Consider the following 18,221-nt stretch of genomic DNA (forward strand, 5'->3'; position numbering starts at 1 on the left):
TATTATTAAAAAAAAACTTATGTGTGAGATATGGAATAAATTAAATAGCAAGGTGAGTATGATTAGTCCAAATTGGACAGAATATGAAAGTTGTGGGAGATATCGTACACAATTCTTTTGGCTGCAATTTCAGAGACCCTATTTTATATTTCATGATGGACTGCACAAACACAGAAAAGCTGTGTGGTTTGGTTAAGCCTTAATCATTAAGGAATGACACAAGAGGCAGTGTAACAGACATCCACACCTGAAACCTATATGTTTATGTTGACCAATGTCAACCCAATAAATTTAACTTTTAAAAAGAGGTAACATAATGTAGAGATAAGGGTGTATGACAGACCTTATTTCAAATAACAGATCTACCAAGGACTAAGATTATTGGAAAATTAATTAATTTTTTGTGGTTCAATTTCTTTTTTTTTTAAATATATTTTATTGATTTTTTACAGAGAGGAAGAGAGAGATAGAGAGCTAGAAACGTTGATGAGAGAGAAACATCGACCAGCTGCCTCCTGCAACCAATGTACATGCCCTTGACCAGAATCAAACCTGGGACCTTTCAGTCCGCAGACCGACGCTCTACCACTGAGCCAAACCGGCTTCGGCAAATTTTCTGTGGTTCAATTTCTTTAAGCCTAAAGGGCTGGGGCTGATCATGGGGGATAACTTAAGGTTTGAAACCTGCACTTGCAAAGAGAAATGAATCTCTAAATCCATCCAGCTAGTTAAAACAAGTCCTATCTTTGGTTTGTGACAACATGAATGGACCTTAGAGATCCTAAGCTTTTCAGGAGAGTCTTCCATTAAGTTGATGAGAGTCTGGCAATTGCAGTAGGAACTGCTCAGAGTTCTTGGTCATTAGCAGCTGTGGCTGTTTTATGGAGAACAAGCTAGACAGGAGCTGCTGCAAGTGGAAAGTTTTTCTTTAAAATTAGAGCATGGTGTTTCAACTTCCTTTTCACTGAAGATTGTATTTATAAGATGTATTCATGATGCTTGTAGGGGATGAAGAAGAGACATCACGGATGACATCCGGATTTTGGTGTACAGCAACTGAGTGAATGGTGCGGGAAAGGCGGGAAGAGAAGATCGGCCGTGGGAGTGGAGATACTGACTGGTGCGCAGTGGGACATCGCAGAGGGCGTTGTAAATTACACTTAACTTACCCTCTCTCCCCTGCTTTAAGGTGCTTCCCAAGTAGCCTCACTCGAAAACAAACAGCGAAGTGAGCCAGTTATTAGACGGTGGCCGCCTAATTCTCCGCAGGTGAAAAGGGGTCCCTGTGGTAGGCCAACTACTGGATCAGGCTGGAGTGACGATCCCCCGGCTGGCTTGCAGCTAGCGTACACCTAGTCGCGTGCCCCTCCATCAATGGGGTCCTTCGGGACCCGGCGGCAGACGTCTTCCTCCAGCCTCGGTGGCCTCCACTACCGGCCTGATCCATTTATTCGGCCTCTTGAAAGACCCGACTCAAAGTCTGGGTGTTTGGCTTCTCGCCACGCAGGCTGCTAGCTGGGACACCTGGGCCGGATAGGACTCACGGTCTTGCGCCACGCCCCTTCTCCAGCCCCGCCCCCCCCGAGCGCCGACCCGCCCCCCGTGCGCAGCCCCGCCCCGCCCCCCGCGCGCTGCCCCGCCCCCCGCGCGTCGCTCCGCTCCCCGCGGGCCGCCCCGCCCCCGCGCGCCTCACTGCCCCTCCGAGCACCGCCCCGCTCCCCACCTCCCCCGCGCGCCGCCCCGCCCCCCGCGCGCCGCCCCGCCCCGCCCCCCGCGCGCCGCCCCGCCCCGCCCCCCCCGCGCGCCGCCCCGCCCCCCGCGCGCCGCCCCGCCCCACCTCCCCCGCGCGCCGCCCCGCCCCCCGCGCGCCGCCCCGCCCCACGGCCCGGCCTACTTCCGCAGCACCGAGCGCGCGTGGTGACGTTTCCGGCGCCGGAGTCCCTGCCCAAGGCTTGCTCTTCCTCCACCGGCGGAGACTCTGGGAAAGCGGCTCGGGTACCTGGCAATCATCCCTATGAACCTGTTGTGACTTTGGGGTTCTGGAAGGGGCTTTGCTGCCCGTGCTCTGCGTCCCCGGGATCCAGGCGGGGCTTTGGGCTGCGTCGCGGTCGCTTTCCTAGTCGCGCATTTTCTGCTTCCTTCAAAATGCGTTGTGAATCTTGCGGAAGCCTTGAGTTCTCGAGGCACATAGCGTAGCGCCGTTTAGTTCCCTGGAGATTTCATGGCTTCCTCGCCTTAGACAGCTAGGCGGCTCCGTGCCGCGGTGAACTAATGACCGGGCGGGACTCCACGCCCCCTCCCTCCATCACCCGGAATGGGCCGGAGGTGGCGGGTGTTGCTCTCGGTCTCAGCCTCAGTGGCTGTCAGCTGCATTTGTTTAAGAAATTAGGAGCTGCTTTAACAAGGGTGTATGTAATGTAATTATGACTTGAGTTTTCCTATATTTTATCCCCCCTCCTCACCTAATGAGAACTATGAGTCAGTAGCAAAAGTAAATAACTGTTTAAAATTTTACAAACGTTAAATATTGGAATAGTTTGGTTCTTGGAGCAAAGAAAAGCAGCACTCAGTTCTCCCCTAAAAGGGACAACTTAAAGTAGTTGAATTAAGGGCACAGAAGATAGTTTGCTTTCCGTTTTAGTAATACATAACTTGGTTAAGTGTTGGAAGGTTAACTCAGCCTCTGAAGAGCTGCTCAGTGAATTTTGTTCACATTCCTGTGGGCCTATGTTATTAGAATTGAGGTTATTACAAATATGATTGGTTCAGCACTTTTACTTACTATGACAATTAATGCCCAGAGCAGCCCCAATAAATTTGTGCCATTCTTATCCTCATGGGACAGTGAAGGAAACTAGGGAGGTTGTGTACTTGCCCACTTCTTATCTGCTAAGGGGCTGAGCTGGGACTTGGACTCCCTAATCCTGTCAGAGTTGTGCTAGTAACCACCTCTGATCCAGACCCTCCTCTGCAGGTGCAGGCCGGTGTAGCCTCTTTTCTGGACAGAGCGAAAGAGAACAATGCAGAAGGACTCCGGCCCACTGTAAGTGCGCAGTGAGTGAGGGTGGAATAGCCAGGAGCGGCTCAAACCGCTTTTATCCCCACCTGGAAAGGGCAATAACATAGACGGCTGGGGTGGAACTGGGTGCAGGAGGATGGACATGCAGGTCACGGTTTGAGTCCCATCTCTGCCACTGACCAGTTAGTTGTGTGACTTTTGGTTAGTCATCTGACTCTGGGCTTGGTTTTCCTTTCTACAGTGACAGGATTATTCTGTAGTGAAGACCTTTTAGTCCCCATCTATGATTGTGGGTCTTTGTTTTTTTGAAACGTGGCTGGCCCTGATTTCTTATTTTGTTTTCAGAGTGCCGTTACATTGGATTGGCTTTGGCTATGCAGCACTGGTTGCTTCTGGTGGGATCATTGGCTATGCAAAAGCAGGTATGGTATCTAGTTATTAACCTCTTAGATCTTCACATTGTTCCTGGTGAAGAGTGAGTCCTTAGGGTCCCCAAAGTACAGACCTACTTGAATGAGGCTTGCTTTAGGCCCTCTAGCTTGAGTTCAGGCTTATTGTCAGTCCTGTAGCAATTCCTGTGGTGGCTGCTCCTGCACTGGCCTTTGGGTTATCTGGCTGAGCTCAGCCAGGCTTCTTAATCTAATAGCTTGTTTTTGCCTCTTTGTCTAAGGTGCTGGGCAGGAGTGGTAGCAGATTGTTATTATCGTCAGCTACCATACATCAGCTTTGACCTCCGAGTGCTGTCTCTGTACTGTTTTCTTTAAGTAGTAGGAAACTTCTAGTCTTCACATAATCAATTTTTGAAGCCTCTTTATTAAATTTGGAAGGGTGTAACAGAGAGCCTGCATATTTCTACACACACACACACACCCCCGATTTCTTGCTCTCCAAATATTTTTTAATTTACTAATCCTCTTTCCTTCTCCTTTTGGGATTTCCCCAAGGTCCTGTCCATGGACAGTTCCAGTCCTTGACGGGTTAATCAGGCCTGTTATTTTCCTTTCCTTTCTTTTTTTTTTAGATTAAAATGTTTTTATTTGAGACAGAAAAATGCAAAATTGCTGAGATAACAAACATATTTTCTCATATGCTACAATTCTGCTACTATGTACAAAAGATCTGATGATAGGTGTGCACACATAAAAATACAGTATGCGTGGATAGTACTTGTGTAAAATGGATGGCATTCAAACATGATATGGAATTGATTTCAGGGGTGCAAACAGCAAATACAAATACATGGACCCAAAATTACCATTATTTTTTGTTTCTTAAATGGGTGCTTTAATAAGAAGTAGGAGCCTTTCTTCTTAGGTGAAAGTACCCTCCCTGCTAGAGGAGAGAGGGGTGGGATGGTGTGGTGTGTGACACGGTATGATCTGAGCCTTACTTCTCTGGTAATTTTACTTGAACTCTTTACCAAACTCCCTAAAACATTTTCATGCTTGAGAACTCGGTGGTGAACGGTGTTGGGAGTTCTCTGCTATTTTCCTTTGTCAGGAAGGGAAGGCTGCAGGATTCTGTCAGTGAATGGGTGTCTGACACTACAGCATGACGTGTGTTTGCTTTCCTCCAGGTAGTGTCCCGTCCCTGGCTGCTGGGCTCCTCTTCGGTGGCTTAGCAGGCCTGGGCGCTTATCAGCTGTCTCAGGATCCAAGGAACATTTGGATTTTCCTGGGTAAGTCAGCCTCACTCTCTCCCAAGTCAGTTATCTGTCCAGCAGACTCCACCACGGGCCCTAGTTTGGTGGGATGTGTCAGGTTCCTCCCATTAAGACGTTTCACTGCTTCTGCCCAGTCCAAGGGAGGTTTTTAAATTGGGTGAGGGAGGGAGGGCATAGTTATGCTGGTTTCTGCTTTTATGTACAGAATGTGGAAAAGTTTTCATACCTCATGAATTTAGATTTACTCAGTGAAATTAGTATTAAACTTGTATAAGGCAAGTATATGTCTCTTAATCATTGAGTTTGCCCATTAAAGACTGTTTGAGCATCACGAAAGGGTCACATGCCTGGGTTAAGTTTTATCAATATTGCATTTTCCCCATTTTCAAAACATTAGCCCTTTGCCGGTAAGCTAACCTTCAAGGAGCCTGTACATAAAAAGTGACTCTGTGGGGCCAGTGAGGAGTGCAGGGAAGGAAAGATTACTTCTTATCAGGGTGGCTTTTGGCACGTTTTATTGAGCTCCACCCATGTGTCTGACAGACTGCTAGGAGTGCCAGTTCCTCACTGTCTCCACAAACCCATAGTATGAGAACATGCAGCTCTAACTCCCTTGCCAGTGTGGTGGAGAACAAGCATGCTAACAGTGGTTTGTACAACTCTGCCTGGGCTGGGAAGGGAAGGCAACGATGGCTGATGAGGGGTGTGCTGGGAAGGAGGAGGTGCCCAGCTCTCAGCTCTGCCTAGCAGCTCCCTCACGCAAGCTCCAGAATGACTTGCAGACCTATTTTCCCATTTGTGAGCCCACATCACTAGCAGATGACCCTCACTGCCTACTTGGAGAAACAGTAGCGGTCATCACATGGGGGCTCTGAGCTCATGCCATTGACCGCCTCTCCTCCCTGGCGCTACTTCTCTCCTCTCCAAGGCCAGTCCCTTCATCCTGGCTTTGGGCTGCTTCTGCCATACTTCTTGGAACTTGACACTGGCACTGATGCCATCTCTTACTTGCATTCCACCTTGCAGATGGATTCCTCTTATTGGTATACAAATGTGCTCATCTCACCCATTTTTTTTTTTAAAAAAGGACCTTTCGTGAACCTACTTTCTTTTTCAGTTGCTGCCATTCTTCTTCCCCTTCCAAAACTTCTCTAGAAAAAGTTGTTATACTTCCTGTCTTCATTTCCACACTTCTCATACTAGTACCTTCTTGATCTACTTCAGTCTCCATTTCTGTCCCTTTTGTCCTTGGAAATACATAACTCTCTCTGAGGCTGCTAGTGACCTGTATTTTTTTCAAAATCCATTGTATATTTATTTATAAAATCCATTTTATTTGTCCTGTTAGCTGCTCTCAATGCAGTATACCAATCCAATCCATTTTTCACTCTCCTGGTCTTTGTATTTTCTCATTCTCTTTTGTTGACCCTCAGGGCCTCCCCCCCCCCCCCTTTTTTTTTTTGCCACTAAGTATTAAAGTAATTAAGGCCTGGGCCTTTTTTAATCTTCTTCATACTTTCTTGCTTGATAATGTCATTGAAGCCCAAGCCTTAAATTACCACCAATATACAATAACTCACAAATGTATCTCTTCTCCAAGCTTGACTCCTTAAAAAAAAGTTTTGTGGTTTTTTTTTTAATTGATTTCAGAGAGAAAGGGAGAGGTAGAGAGAGAAAGAAGCATCGTTGATGAGAGAGAATATTGATTGTCTGCCCGTGCATGCTCCCTACCGGGTATTGAGCCCACAACCGGCATGCATGTGCCCTTGACCAGAATCAAACCTGAAATCTTTGAGTCTGCAGGCCGAAGCTCTATCACTGAGCAAAACTGGCTAGGGCTAAGCGTGACTCGTATATGTACAGTTGTCTGCTTGAAATCTAGATGTCTCCAGGCCTGACTTCACTTGCTCAGTCCCATTGTGTCTTCTGATGTTCTCCCTCCGTCTGGGTGTTGATTGCCTTCTTCCCCCGTGTCTTTCTAACTCATCAGTAAGTCGTATCAACACTACTTGCAACACATATCCCAGATTATCTCCACTATCACCATGGCCACTCTCCTCATCCCGGTCACCCCTCTCTTTCGCTGCATTCCTGAGGAAGTTTCTTAATTGATATTCCTACATGCTCCGGTTTCCCTGCAGTTTGCTCTCCATGGTATAGATTGGCTGGGCCTAACCAGTATATCTAGTATTTGTGCTTAGTCTCCCAGGACGTGGGCATTGAAGCTCCCCCACTTGAGAGGTCTGACATGAAGTCTGGCCCTTGAAAGAAGGGTAAGACTTTGACCACTTATTTTAGTTCTTCCAAATACAAGATGTAGTCATCTTTGCCTCTTTTTCTTTCCCATCAGTCACATCTGGAACCTTGGCTGGCATTATGGGAATGAGATTCTATCACTCTGGAAAATTTATGCCTGCAGGCCTAATTGCAGGTGCCAGGTACTTTCTATTCTATTGCTGTTCTTCATCCACACGGATTTTAGTTTAATGCTCATGATACTTTGTACACCCTCAGATTTACTTGTTTCAATATACCTGATGCTGGGCAACAACTAAAGTGATTTAATTTATGCACAACTAGGAGAAACTATAAAATAGTAGCTGATTTAATGGCATAGTGAAAAAGGGAAATATGTTCATTCATTATGGAAACAGTTTTGCTTTTACATTTGCTCTCAGGTCCATCCTGGCTCCTCCTTACGGAGGAAGAAGCTTCAGTGCTAAGCCATGGCGGCAGCTCATTCAGTGCGGGTTCAGATGTCTTAGTTGTATAGATGCCCTTTATTATAAAAATTTTTGCTAAAAGGGAATTTTTATTGGTTCCCATTTTCTAATTAACTGATTATAAAATCCAAACCAGATTTTTTTTTTAATGTAGTCCTAAGCATAATAAAGAGACACTGAAGAGAGGGGAATTTTTAAAACTCCGTTTTGGGAAAGGATTACTTACAGCTATGGTTTTGGTTGTAGCTATAATGCTGTCAAGTAAAATGTGCTGTAGTCAGTGCAGACCGAGGTTGAGAGCAGTAAAGAAGGAGGGCAGATCCACCATTAGCTAGTTCTGTGACTGTGGAAGCCTTGGTTTTCCCAGCCTCCAGTTTCCTCATCTCTGGATTGTGGGCAGTGAGGTTAGGATCGCCAGCTGTACGCACTGGGTTAAGGCCTCAGCACAAGACCGCCCACGCCATGTTTTTCCTTGGTGCCCCCAGGGATGGGAGTTCATCTCTGCCTGCTTGGTACCTGCTCACTGTGTGGTGAGAGACCCACAGAATCCTAATCCTTTAAAAAAAATAGTCAAGTGCCTGTTCCGTTCTTTACCTGACATTTTTGCTTTGTGTTGTTTTTTAACAGTTTGCTGATGGTCGCCAAACTTGGAATTAGTGTATTCAGCAAACCCCATTAATCATAGCCATGTGCCGGCTCGGACTCAATGAAGAATTTAAGAACTTCTACTATTTTTCGTCTGTGAGGAGAAATAAATGCAGCATTTTCACATATAGTGACATTTTACTTAAAAAAAGAAAAGATACTGATCTCTGCAAGAGAAAATATTAGTCATTATTATTACAGCCCTAAAGAGAAGGGTATCCTACAACATAAACGCTTATAGATGTTATAATGCCCTCATACAATTTGATTCTTGTATGTTGACATTATTCCTTCTTTTTGTATTTTTACATAAAGTCCCAAGAGATAAATGTTAGGTGTCAACACTGGGGGCCCTGAAATCCCATACCTTACATAGAGAGATTGTGTATCTGTTCTTTTGTTGATCTTAGAGCACAGACCTAACTTTGAAATTATGTTAAATGAAATAGCAATGAGAATAAAATTTACTATAAATAATATTTTCTATGGTGTCTTCATTGCTAGGGCTTCCAGGAACATAAAGTGAGATGTGAATAGTAGGAAGATAGAGGAAAATAAAAAATTTTGAAATATCTTACTTAGGAGTTACCGTTTTAAAAAATTGAAGGACCAAGGGAAGTTATTATTTGATTATACATTGCTTTGAAGCTGGTTTTAAAAATGAACTGTGGCCGAAACTGGTTTGGCTCAGTAGATAGAGCATCGATCTGCGGACTGAAGGGTCCCAGGTTGGATTCCGGTCAAGGCTTGTACCTTGGTTGCAGGCACATCCATAGTAGGGGGTGTGCAAGAGTCAGCTGATTGATGTTTCTCTCTCATCGATGTTTCTAGCTTTCTATCCCTCTCTCTTCCTCTCTGTAAAAACTCAATAAAAATATATATATTAAAAAAATAAATAAAATGAACTGTGGTAAGAATTTATAAGATTAGGGCTGTGTAAACAAAAGAAAGTAAATGAAAATTTGATTAGCTAGTTAATCTATAAATGTGAAACTAAAAGATTCTTTCAGAACTTGAATTACCTAGGTGGGTCACTGCTTTGGACACACTAACTCAGCGTTTTTCAACCGCTGTTCCGCGGCACACTAGTGTGCCTGGTGTGCCGTAGGTGCAGACAAGACAAGAATTTTATAATTTTTCACTATTTTGTTTACTTAATATTTCATAATAAAGTAATTATAAAATACTTTCTTTGTGTTTATTTGATTCCTATTTAAGAGAATTACTTTATATATAGTCAATATAGGCACAGAGTTAAATTTTTTAACATTTTCTAATGGTGGTGTGCCTCGTGATTTTTTTCATGAAACAAGTGTGCCTTTGCCCAAAAAAGGTTGAAAAACACTGCACTAACTGCATACTGACACGTCTTCAGTTTACTTTTTTTTTCATCATTGAGGATTAACTCATTCTGGATTCCTCATTTTAGTTTCCCGCTATTTTTTTTAAAATATATTTTATTGATTTTACACAGAGAGGAATTGAGAGGGATAGAGAGTTAGAAACGTCAATGAGAGAGATACATCGACCAGCTGCCTCTTGCACACCCCCTACTGAGGATGTGCTTGCAACCAAGGTAGGTGCCCTTGACCGGAATCGAACCCAGGACCTTTCAGTCCGCAGACTGACGCTCTATCCACTGAGCCAAACCGGGTTTTGGCAGTTTCCTGCTCTTTAAAGAGGAGGGCATATTTGCTACTTACCTCCAACCTAAGTGGTATTGGCTGGATTTAGAGTATAATTTAGTCAGCTGTTAATTTTGTGTATTTGCTTAAGCTCCTTGAAAGGCATCCTAGTTTTCTCTTCTTCGTTTTATGTGACATGTCTGCCAGGGCTCATTCTTAGTGCCCAGGGCTGTACACAAGGGGTGTGACAAGAGCACTGTATTTTAGACCATGCATTTCTATTAATGCATCCAGGATCAAAATAAAGTTTTTGGACAGCCCCGTTTCAGCAATGACTCATTGAGCTTTGGTATACTGAGACCCCAGTTCTTTTTCTCGAAAACTGCTGTTAATGACTAGTAATCATAGATAGTGAAAGGATTAGTGCCTCATGTCACCTACTTGCAAACACTTAAATTATTTTCCATAATTCCTGGCATATCAGTGATTACATTTTATCATATAACTAGTGGCCTGTTCTGAGCTCACCCCTCCAACCCTGCCATGCTGATTGGGCTCATGGCAGAGGCAGGCGTGCAGCTGCTGTCCTACCAGACCTCGGTGGTGTCCGATGGGGAGACCTGGCACGTCATGGGCATCTCCTCCCTGCTGCCCAGCCTGGATGCCTGGAAGCAGCATGTGACCAAGGCGGGGAGGGCAGCCTACTGAGACCCAGTTCTTTTTCTCAGATCCCTGTGGAGAGGCACTTCTGGTCTGAAGGCAGCTCCATCGAGTGCCTGCAGCACAGGTGTGGCGCCCTGGACAAAGCTCACAGCCTGGCAGGGGGCACCTGCCAGGGCCACACTCAGGAGGCCTTCCCACACCCTTGCTCTCGTGGCACAGTGGGGTTATGGGAGGTGGTTACACTGAGGCCAGCCTCCTTCACCAGCAGCTTGGCCTTCACCAAGTTCACGTCCGCATGATTAGAAGTGTTTTGAGGAGGTGGACAGTGACTGAGGGGCCCGGGCAGTTCCCGGCCTTCTTCAGGGAAAAGCTGTGTGTTACCATCTGGATGGTCCCTTTGGCGGACCCTGCCCAGGTTCGCATCAGAGTCCCCAGAGTTGGAGTGTTCCCAGAGGGCATCAGTTTTGGCCTTCTGTTCTAGGGGAGGGACACTGACACTAGACTGACAGGATTCCCTGAATGTGGCATTAGTTCAGATCTAAAGTAGGTCACTACTGATCAGTTCTGACAGTTCTAAGGTTGCTCACAGATTGGGGTGGTGAGTAAGGGACCTGGTGGGGGGAGTGTCATTGCCAGGCAGCCCTGACAATGCCCTCAGCAATGTGTCCTGAGTACTTACTGTCCTAGGTTGTGCTGGGTCCTAGAAGGAAAAGAAGACCAACATAGCTTGTATTCATGGAACCTAGTGGAGAAGACTGACATCTAAACAAAGCAATCTATATATATATATAAAATAAAAAATAAAAAAAACCAGCGACCGTAACAGCCATAACAACCTTAATGACCCGTCGTTATATCGCCCGTGGGGCTGGCCGGCCAACCTCTCAGCCCTTCCCCCTGCGGGCCTGGTCCTGAGCGGACTTTCCCACCCCGATCAAGAGCAGGCCGGCTGGTCAAACATCCCCTTTCTTCCTCCCCAGCCAGCCCCGCCTCCATCAGCCTGCTCCCCCCACAAGAGGCCTGCAGATCCTCTCCCCAACTGACCCAAAAGGGGGTAGGGCTGGCCAGCCCACCTCCTGCAGCCCCTCCCCCAGCCAGTCACACCCCTAATGGGCCCCCACCACCCTGATCGGCCCAAAGCCCCTCCCCTGGCTGGCCAAGGCCCCTGATCACCCCTCTGACCCCAATAGGGGGGTGAGGCCACTTGCCAACCTCCTGAAGTCCCTCCCCCCACCTGGCTCCACCCCAAATTGGCCTCCTACCCCATCAGAGGCAGGGCCAATTGGCCAACCACCCATGGCTTCTCCCACAGGCCGCTTGCTCCAATTGGCACCCCCTACCCCATTTGAGAGTAAGGGTGGCCAGCCTACCACCCATAGCCTCTCCCATGGCCGAACCCACCCCCATTTGGCCCCCCAACCCCAATCGGGATTGGGGCCTGCCAGTCAATCACCTGCAGCCCCTTCCCCCGACCGGCCCTGATCCGCCCTGATCAGGGCAGACGGGCCGGCCAACCTCCCGCTGTCTCCTCCTCCTGACGGGCCAATCTCAATCTGCCCGGATTGAGGCCCAGCTGGCCAAACTCTACTTGTGCACAAATTCATGCACTGAGCCTCTAGTGTAGAAATAAATGCATTACAGAGATAGATATACATTACTATGGGGCACAAAAAAAGGAGTGGTAAATTCTGTTTAGGTAGTGATTTCCAACCTTTTTCATCTCATGGCACACATAAATGAATTACTAAAATTCTGTGGCACACCAGAAAATTTATTTTTTGCCATTGTGACAAAAAAAAGTAGGTATAATTTTGATTCATTCACATCCTTGATTTAAATCAATCAATCAATCTATCTATCTATACCTATCTATAGATTAGTGACTGGGTGCATGAAATTCGTGCGGGGGGGGGCAGGAGGTGTCCCTCAGTCCAGCCTGTACCCTCTCCAATCTCGGATCCTTTGGGGGATGTCCATCTGCCAGTTTAGGCCTGATCCTGGGATGTCCGACTGCCGGCAGTCAGACATCTCTCTCACAATCCAGGACCACTGGCTCCTAACCGCTCACTTGCATGCCTGCCTGATTGCCCCAACCTCTTCTGCCTGCCAGCCTGATAGCCCCCTAACAGCTCCCCTGCCAGCCTGATTGATGCCTAACTGCTCCCCTGCTGGTCTGATCACTCCCAAGACTTTTATTAGTATAGATATGACCATCACAGAAAATTTCACTAACCCTGCTTTACAATAAGGGCTGGATGATTGAATCACTGGGGCCAGACACCAAGATTTCCTTTCTTTGAACAGTGGAAGGGAATAATTATCTTGTCTTTAAGTTGCCCTGAACATCAAATGAGATAATGACTTAGAAAACTATAAAAGCACCATATAAAGACAACTGTCTTTTTCATGTACTGAAAAGACAATAAAGGAGTAAAATGAAAAACACTATTTTTATTCTCCCCTTCCTTTACAGCCTTTGTTTCAACTTTGAAATTTATAAAAATTGCACTCCAATTTTCATTTCTTTATATTCATTATTATTTTGTATTGGTTTCAGGTTTTATATTAGCTACAGAATAGTGGTTAGACAATCATATGCTTTACAAAGTGTTCCCCGATATTTCCAGTACCCACCTGGCATCATACCATCATTACAACACATTGACTAATTCCCTATTTAAGTGACAATGGGTTTACAGCTTCCTTCCAGTCTTTTGTGTTGCTCGCCCTTCCTTTTCTTTCTCACTTCTTCCCTCATTTTCTTTATATAGTATCTCAATTGGCCCTCAGAGCTTAGCGAAGGCATTGGGACACGCTTAATCCATTTTACAGACCAGGAAACTGAGGCCAATTCCATTGGCTGAGGAAGTGGACTCAGCGCACAGGGAGACCTCACAGCTGCTCTCTCCACTCTCCCAGGGGACAGCCATAGGGCAAACAGAACAAACCTCCCCATCAGGCTTCTGAGCCTCGTTCTCAAGCACCTCTTCATCGTGGATGCTCCACATCCCTTCCTCTCCCCGCACCCCGCCCCCATTCCTTCTGGGGAGCAGGTGGTAGGCTTCACACTAACCGCGCAGACGCAGGCCCGAGGAGGTGTGGTGGAGTGGGAACTGGGGGCGGGGCGGTGCAGGGTTGCTTTTGGGTCAGGATGGGAGCAGGAGTCCTGGCCTCTCAACTGCGCAGGCTGCAGCAAGGCCCAGTTAGCGCTGGGAGCGTCACCAAACAGCTGCAGCGGGGCACCTGGCCGTGCAGCGCCCCTCCACTGAGGTGACGCCGCCCCTCAATCCCTGCCTCAGGGCTACAGGTCCGCGCCCCTCTGCCCAGGCATCATTCCATGCCAGCAGTCATTGCCTCTTGTTTCCCACCGGGTCCATCCACTGCAGAACCTCACTCTCCGTGGGCGAGGCAGATCCCCGCCCACCAGCCCCCTGTCCCAGCCCGAAGCTCATCTCAGGTGGCCCAGCCCCTCTGTGGCTCCCTGGAGCCCCCACTCTACTCCGCTCTCAGGGGCCTGTCAGGACGCCGCCCGGGCGCCCTGCTGCTGGCAGTGGTCCTGGGGCAGGGTGTTGGGTGTGGGGAGCAGCTCCAGTAGTTTAGTAAACCCCAGGTAGGGGATGGGATTCGGTTTCGGGCTGTGAGGGAGTCTGCCTGGGAGGGAGAAATTCACGCTTAGACCCTGAGTGCGGCCTTGCAGCCCTGTAGCCACGCCCACCCTGTGAACAGCTGGAACCGGACAAATTTGGGTACTCCTCCATTTTATATGTAGATATCTATATAAATATAGATATATTTATATATCCAGGCAGTCCTCAGGTTATGTCAGACTCAACATACGTCATTTTGTGGTAACCTTGCCTACTCCCATTTATTTATAATAAAAAAAAAGTTTCGTCATTTCAACATATATACATATGTGCTTTATGTTTTTTATCATTTATTTACCACAAGATCAGGAATTATCTTTAAAAAATATTTTTTACTGTTTCACTTCATTACTGCTGTGTATGTGCTCCACGTGAGTGACTAGGTGCTTATGTAGGTGGATTCTGACTTATGGCGAGAATCGCATTAGGAACGGATCTCTGACATAACTTGAAGACCTACACACATACATACAGATATCAGAGAGGAAGGGAGAAGAAGAGATAGAAACATCAGTGGTGGGAGAGAATCATTGATTGGCTGCCTCCTGCATGCTCCACATTGGGGATCAAGCCCACAACCTGGGTATGGGCCCTGACTGGTAATCGAACCATGACCTCCTGGTTCATAGCAACACTCAACCACTGAGCCAGACTGGCAGGGCCTGTGTTCTTTACTAATGCTATGTCATTCTTCTTAATTACTGTATCTTTTCTCATGCTGTTGAATATTTTTGTCATCATTATTCTGAACTCTGTATCTTACAAATTTCTTATCTCCATTACAATTATCTCTTCTTCTGGAGAATTCTCTTATTCTTTCATTCTGGGTTTTTTTTGTCTCCCCATTTTGACTGCCTGTTTGGGTTTGTGTCTATATATTAGGTAGATCTGCTAAGACTTTTAATCATGACGTCAGATGCTGTTTTAGACTGGCGTACCTGTTTGGAGCCATCAGCAAGTCACAGCTTGTGGCTCCCTCTGCTGGGGCTGGGTGTCTTTGCAAAGAACCAAGTGAGCACGCTCCAGGGTCTGCTTTTCCTAGCCACAGGCCCGGGAGACCAGGCAAAGACTCTCTTGTTTCTTATTTTATATTTTTATCTTTAATTATTTTTTATTACTATTTTTTTCAAATTTTGTAAGCTAACTGGTCAAATTCAGCATATTTTCAGTGTTGGTTTTTTTGCATAAGTGGATCAAGTGTATACTATTTCTTAGATCTATTTTGACTGAATTTGACAAGTTTAAATACAGAAGTTTATCATTGTTCATTTCTAGGGGGTGTCTTTCATTTTTTATTTTGACTTTTCTTTTGGAAGGTTTTTATTACTTATTCAGCCCTATTATATTGATTTCAGAGAGGAAGGGAGAGGGAGAGAGATAGAAACATCAATGATGAGAGAGAAAATTCATTGATTGGCTACCTCCTGCACACTCCCCCCCCCCCCCCCCCCCTGTGGAGCGAGCCCACAACCCCGGGTACATGCCCTTGACTGGAATTGAACCCAGGACCCTTTGGTCTGCAGACTGATGCTCAATCCACTGAGCCAGACCAGCTAGGGTTTATTCAGCCTTCTTACTCATTATTGGTCTGTTTAGATTTTCTATTTTTTTCTGATTCAGTCTTAGAAGGTGTGTAGACATGTTTCCAGGAATTTATCCATTCTGTCTAGGTTGTCTAATTTGTTGGCAAGTAGTTACTCATATAAATGGCCTTCTTATTCTTCTTTTCCTTGTTTATTCCTGTTCCACTAGACCCTCAGATAATAACATACTTATTTAACACAATTATGTATGCATCTAGCTTGGAGAGCAGTGTTGACCATTCTGACGACTTGGCTACCCTAGGCCCTCCTCCCAGTCATGGTACCATACTCTAACCTTTGCTTTTAGATTATTGGATTTTATCTTTGCTCTTGTATATCATCTGTGTTGCTTTTCCCAATTGATAGTTCTGTCGTAATGTAATAGTGTTTGAGAAGAAAGGCTCTATACTAAGACTATCTGGGCTCGACTTCCAGCTCTGCTGTCCGCTGAGATCTCTTCATCTTCTTCTTTTTTCTTTTCTTTTTTTTTCTGTCTTATGTCATTTTATTTTTATTTATTTATTTATTTATTGCCCCCCTCCGTCCCTCCCATACATACCCTCCCTCCCCAGAGTTTTATGTCCATTGGTTGTACTTATATGCATGTATACAAGTCCTTCAGTTGATCTATTATCTCCCCCAGATCCTCCTCCCCTCCCCACTGTTAATTTGACAGTCTGCTTGTTGCTTTACTGTCTCTATATCTATCTTTTGGTTCATCAGTTTATAATGTTCTTTATTATACATAAATGAGTGAGGTCATGTGGTGTTTCTCTTTCATTGATTGGCTTATTTCACTCAGCATGATGTTCTCCAATTCCATCCAGGTTGCTGCATATGATGAGAATTCCTTCTTTTTTATGGCAGCATAGTATTCCATTGTGTAGATGTACCAAAGTTTTTTGATCCAATCATCTGCTGATGGACACCTAGGCTGTTTCCAAATTCTGGCTATTGTAGATTGTGCTGCTATGAACATAGGGGTGCATATATCCTTTCTGATTGGTGTTTCTAGTTTCTTGGGGTATATTTCTAGAAGTGGGATTACTGGGTCAAATGGGAGTTCCATTTTCAGTTTTTTGAGGAAACTCCACACTGTTCTCCACAGTGGTTGCACCAGTCTGCATTCCCACCAGCATTGCACGAGGGTTCCTTTTTCTCCGCAACCTCGCCAACACTTGTCGTTTGTTGATTTGTTGATGTTGGCCATTCTGACAGGTGTGAGATGGTACCGCATTGTTGTTTTGATTTGCATCTCTCGCACAATTAGTGACTTTGAGCATGTTTTCATGTGCCTTTTGGCCTTCCTTCTGTCTTCTTTTGAAAATATTCTATTTAGGTCCATTGCCCATTTTTTAATTGGATCATTCATCTTCCTTTTATTTAGTTGTATAAGCTGTCTGTAAATGTTGGAGATTAAACCTTTATCAGTGGTATTATTTGCAAATATGTTCTCCCACACAGTGGGCTTTCTTGTTTTGTTGATGGTTTCTTTTGCTGTAAAAAAGCTTTTTATTTTGATGTAGTCCCATTTGTTTATTTTCTCTTTAGTTTCCATTGCCCTAGGGGCAGTATCAGTGAAGAAGTTCTTTTGGCATGAGTCTGAGATTTTGCTGCCTGCGGATGCTTCTACAATAGTATTTTTATGGTTCCCGTCTGATGTTTAAGTCCTGTATCCATTTTGAGTTTATTTTTGTGTATGGTGTAAGTTGGTGAACTAGTTTCATTCTTTTGCATGTGTCTGTCCAATTTTCCCAACACCATTTATTGAAGAGACTGTCTTGACTCCATTGTATATTCATACCTCCTTTGTCAAATATTAATTGAGCATAGTGATTTGGGTTGATATCTGGGTTCTCGATTCTGTTCCTTTGATCTATATGTCTGTTCTTATGCCAGTACCAGGCTGTTTTGAGAACAGTGGCTTTGTAATACAGTTTGAAGTCTGGTATTGAGATCCCTCCTACTTTACTCTTCTTTCGAAGGATTGCTGTGGCTATTCGGGGTCTTTTATTGTTCCAAGTGAACTTTTGGAGAGTTCTTTCTAGGTCAGTGAAATATGTCGTTGGTATTTTAATGGGGAGTGTATTGAACCTATAGATTGCTTTAGGAAGTATGGACATTTTATCTTTTCATCTTCATTCCCTCCTCTAAAAATGAAGAAACAGTGGTTTTCTAGATATCGTGAAATGTAAATGAGATAAAACAGAGTGTCTCTAATGTCCAGATCTGTCTCCAGAAGAGATTGGGGTTGGGGGGGGGGGGGGGAGGCTGTTATTTATTTAGGGCAGGAAGGGGATCTTTTGAAATTGTTTTAAAGCCTCTTTGGCTGTGACCTCCTCTGTGTGCAGGTGAGTTCCATGATCACTGTGACTGCAGCATACTGCAGGGGAACAATGGACTATTATTTAGTGATAAACAGAAATGAGATATCAAGCTAGGAAAAGACATGGAGGGAATTTAAATGTATACTAATTGAAAGAAGCCAATCTGAAAAGGCTACATAGTGCATGATTCCAACTATGTGGTATTGTGGATAAAGAGAAACTATAAAGACAAATAAAAGGATCAGTGGTTGCCAGAGGTTTGAGCTGGGGAGGAAAGGATGAATGGGTAGAGCACCAGGGGTTTTTAAGGCAGTGAAACTATTCTG

General features: G+C 45.3%; 1 protein-coding gene across 3 annotated transcripts; it reads left to right on the plus strand.

The window, feature by feature from the left end:
- Positions 1–1,883: 1,883 nt before the first annotated feature.
- Positions 1,884–8,527, plus strand: LOC118724434 (transmembrane protein 14C). 3 transcript variants are annotated; one of them, XM_036447678.2, is made up of 6 exons: positions 1,884–1,995; positions 2,975–3,043; positions 3,365–3,441; positions 4,596–4,697; positions 7,033–7,120; positions 8,033–8,527. In XM_036447678.2, the coding sequence occupies exons 2-6, from the start codon at positions 3,021–3,023 to the stop codon at positions 8,082–8,084; spliced, it is 342 nt and encodes a 113-aa protein (XP_036303571.1). In that variant the 5' UTR covers positions 1,884–1,995; positions 2,975–3,020; the 3' UTR covers positions 8,085–8,527. The 3 variants fall into 3 exon arrangements, with proteins under 3 accessions (XP_036303571.1, XP_045440215.1, XP_036303570.1); XM_045584259.1 differs by having other exon boundaries at positions 1,895–1,995; positions 2,961–3,043; XM_036447677.2 differs by having other exon boundaries at positions 1,945–2,002; positions 2,983–3,043.
- The last annotated feature ends 9,694 nt before the right edge of the window (positions 8,528–18,221 follow it).

The sequence above is a fragment of the Pipistrellus kuhlii genome, unplaced genomic scaffold (genome assembly GCF_014108245.1).
Source record: "Pipistrellus kuhlii isolate mPipKuh1 unplaced genomic scaffold, mPipKuh1.p scaffold_m20_p_2, whole genome shotgun sequence".
Classification (NCBI taxonomy): domain Eukaryota; kingdom Metazoa; phylum Chordata; class Mammalia; order Chiroptera; family Vespertilionidae; genus Pipistrellus; species Pipistrellus kuhlii.